General features: G+C 44.3%; 1 protein-coding gene across 1 annotated transcript in view; it reads right to left on the bottom strand.

Moving 5' to 3' along the window:
* Positions 1-1,166: 1,166 nt before the first annotated feature.
* The window catches only part of HEY1 (hes-related family bHLH transcription factor with YRPW motif 1), a 15,043-nt gene continuing 12,959 nt past the window's right edge, over positions 1,167-3,250 (bottom strand). Inside the window, exons 4-5 of the mRNA XM_009891960.1 lie at positions 3,047-3,128; positions 1,167-2,236 (exon numbers count right to left, since the gene is read on the bottom strand). Coding sequence (XP_009890262.1) covers positions 1,653-2,236; positions 3,047-3,128 — 666 coding nt within the window. The 3' untranslated portion in view covers positions 1,167-1,652. The remainder of the gene's footprint in view (positions 2,237-3,046; positions 3,129-3,250) is intronic.

Genomic DNA, 3,250 nt, shown 5'->3' with positions numbered 1-3,250 from the left:
TTCCATGAGTTAGACAGGAAAGGACTTCGCATTTGCAAAGAGGATGACTTCTTAATATTAATACAAATCAGTAAGAATATTCAGGTGCAGTGCAGTTTTAACCTCTTCCTTAGCAGTAACCCTGGAGTCTTTGCTGCCAGGCAAGTAAAAGTGACACACAAAAAGTATCCTACATTTTCCTTCCCTCGACTGTTATTCTGAGGCACCGCAGTTCTTTATGTACCCAGCTAGTGTAGCTAAGTATGCCACAATATTTGAGAAAAAATTAAATGCAAAAGCCCACAGCAGGACTAAGGAGCAATTGTCCCATTGATACCCACAGGCACAGAATTCTCCAATGATGTATATATCAGACAAACATGTCATTTAAAATACTTCGTTCTTTCTCCTTTATTTAGCCACAACACAAATACAAGAGCAGTCAAACCCCGTCCAGTGGAACTCACTAGATAAACCTGTTCAGATTAAGATTCTCATGAAATCAACCAAAATACACATGTACACACACACTCTCACACGCACAAGAATGCAGCAGAGCCCTTCCAAAATGAGGAGTGGCACTGAACTGCACCTGAAAGTAAAACCCAACAGAAAAAGCCATCAGTTAGGATACATCTGTCAAGCAACAAGACTGTGCACTGAACGGGTTCCCACTGCACCATTCCGTTAGCTACTTAAATACCAGCATCACTCCTTTCAGGTGCAAATTTGAAGCTCACAGAGGGAAATAACCTGCTCTCAGTTACCCAAGAATACAGGGTAACAGAACAATTATTCCACTGGAACACAAAGCAGAATCTGGCCCTAAGAAATGAGCATGCATATGGCTGGCTCTGGCTGGAAGACCACCACTGCAGGTGACAATGACAACCTTTTTTTCCCCTCCTTTCACTTCTCCAGCAACTAAACCCACCACTGATATAGTGTGTAATTTGGCTTTTGCACCCTCCCCACTCTAGTCTGCTCTGAAGCATACTGCTCCTTTCGGTGGGAGAAATAGCGTAGTGGTTCTGAGATGTGAGCAAATGTCCACTAGGGACTAGAATAAGACCACCAAATAGACCAAACCACTGCAGAAGAAATAGAAATTGGGCTCTGAAATAAAGCTGATCAAGCTGGTCCATCTGATTTGTCAACGCTTTGTTCAGAAATATAAGACTCAAATATAGTTTACAAAAAGAGTAATTCTTTATAGAACATCTCAAGGTCAAAATACTAACAAAAACACAGCTTGTTAATGCTGAGAAGGGTGGTCTTGGAAAAATTAATAACTAAACTAGGCCGTTGCAAACAATAATATGTGATATCTCTTCATAAAAAGGCAGTCTGATGTACTCAGGAAAAATGAAACATTTGAAACAAACTGTTTACAAAAGTGATTTAAATGCTCAGCACAGATCTAACACAAGTGTTAACAACCACTATTGTAATTTTATTTTTGGACAACTTCAGCAACTACTAAAAAAAAAAAAATGCTAATACAAAAACGTAGAAAACAAAAGGAAAAATCCAAAGAGACAGTTTTTTAGACAAACTTAGTTAAGGTGAAGCTGTACCTTTGTCCCCGTTATTAAGAACTTCAATTTTAAGTGTGGCATAACCCAGCTCAGCTAGGTTTGTAGGCTTCCCCACCCTTACTAAAGAGTTAGTTCTTAGAAGGCTCCAATCTCAGTCCCCCAGGGTCTGTATGGTTTGCTAAGGGTTGCTGACGGCGTTGCTGTAGACGGGCTCAGCACGTTGGGGGACAGCAGATGGAAGGAGCCGAACGAAAAGGGGAACGCAGACAGAGACGCCATGGAGGAGAGAAGAGGAGGAGACAGTTTGGTAGTAGATGTGACCACGGGGAGCACTGGTCCAACGCTGCCATTTGGGGGCACTCTGAGTGAGGAAGTTTCAGCATGTGGGGCAGCAATTCTGGTCTGGTGATGTGGTTCTGTGGAAGATGCTGAAGTACTGGTATTACCAGGCCCATTTTGAGCCAGCAGCAACGGGTGAGATATGTGATGATGATGTCCAAAGGCACTGCCCCAAGGAATGTGTCCAATGCCAGTGTGTGCACTACTTGCTGCTTCCCGTTGAGAGGCGTAGTTATTGAGATGAGACACAAGTCGAACTCGCAGAGGATCGGAGGCATCCAGACCCTCTATAATACTAAGGTATCGAGCAACTTCGGCCAGGCACTCTCGAAACCCTAGACTCCGATAGTCCATAGCCAAAGCATGTGCATCAAAATAACCTAAGAGAAAATAACAAAGAATGGAGTCTTAAGATGCTGTTTTCTAGTCATTGTCTACATGTAGCCTCCCCACTCCACCCTCCCCTATAAGCATATTTCACTGGGATGTGGTTAGTATTCCCAAACATAGATTAGCTGCCAAGCTGCTTTTTTTTTTTCCTTTTTTTTTTTTTGTCTAACAAGCTTTTCTTTTATATCTGTGCTGTGATGCTGCAAGTCCCAAGACCAGTCACAGACTGCCATTTTTAAACTGAAATTGCACACTGCCACTGGAGGAAAGTACTTTTGTTCTTTTCATGTCTCCCCAGCGCAAGGAAAACCACAGCGCAGTGAAATTCATTAGAAACACAAGTCCTAACTTATCAGAGGGTACTTCTGCAGGCAACGCACTTTTTTCCCAAAAGCGCATTTCACCATTTCTCCTAATTCTCTTCACTACTCATTTCAGCCTGTGGTTTTTTTTCTAGTTTCTGTTCTGAACTTTCAGAAAGTTAGAGAAACAAACACTTGACAGCAACAAAAACTTTGTGTCTTCCGAGTTGCCAGATTCCCTTCACAGCGCTGACACATTGCTAGAGAGACTTGCAGTCACTCTCCCCCTACAACAACCCGGAGCTAGCGCTGTAAAACGTTCCCGCGCTATAGCGATGCCGCAAATCTTGTCAAGCAGAAGAAAGTCCCAAATTCCTAACGAAACAGAAGAGAGTTTCCATTCGCTTTCCTCCGAGCGCTCCCCCAGCGCCCCGCACAGCAGATGGAAGGGAAGGCGCTCCTCTCGCTGCCGACCCTCTGCCAGGCACGAAACTTTACCTTTCCCTCCTGCAGTATGCAGCATTTTCAGGTGATCGACGGTCATCTGCAGAATCTCTGCTTTTTCCAGCTTGGCTGATCCCTAGGAGAGAAGGGGAGGAACGAGAGTTTTGAGGAAGAAGCAGAGAGGTAGAAGAGGGGTGACCCTTCCTCCTGGGAACGGGGAGGGGGGGAGGCAATGCGGAGGGGTCACCGGGCGCTACC

The sequence above is a fragment of the Charadrius vociferus genome, unplaced genomic scaffold (assembly GCF_000708025.1).
Source record: "Charadrius vociferus isolate BGI_N301 unplaced genomic scaffold, ASM70802v2 scaffold15, whole genome shotgun sequence".
In the NCBI taxonomy this organism is placed as follows: domain Eukaryota; kingdom Metazoa; phylum Chordata; class Aves; order Charadriiformes; family Charadriidae; genus Charadrius; species Charadrius vociferus.
This window is presented reverse-complemented; position numbering and strand designations above follow the sequence as displayed.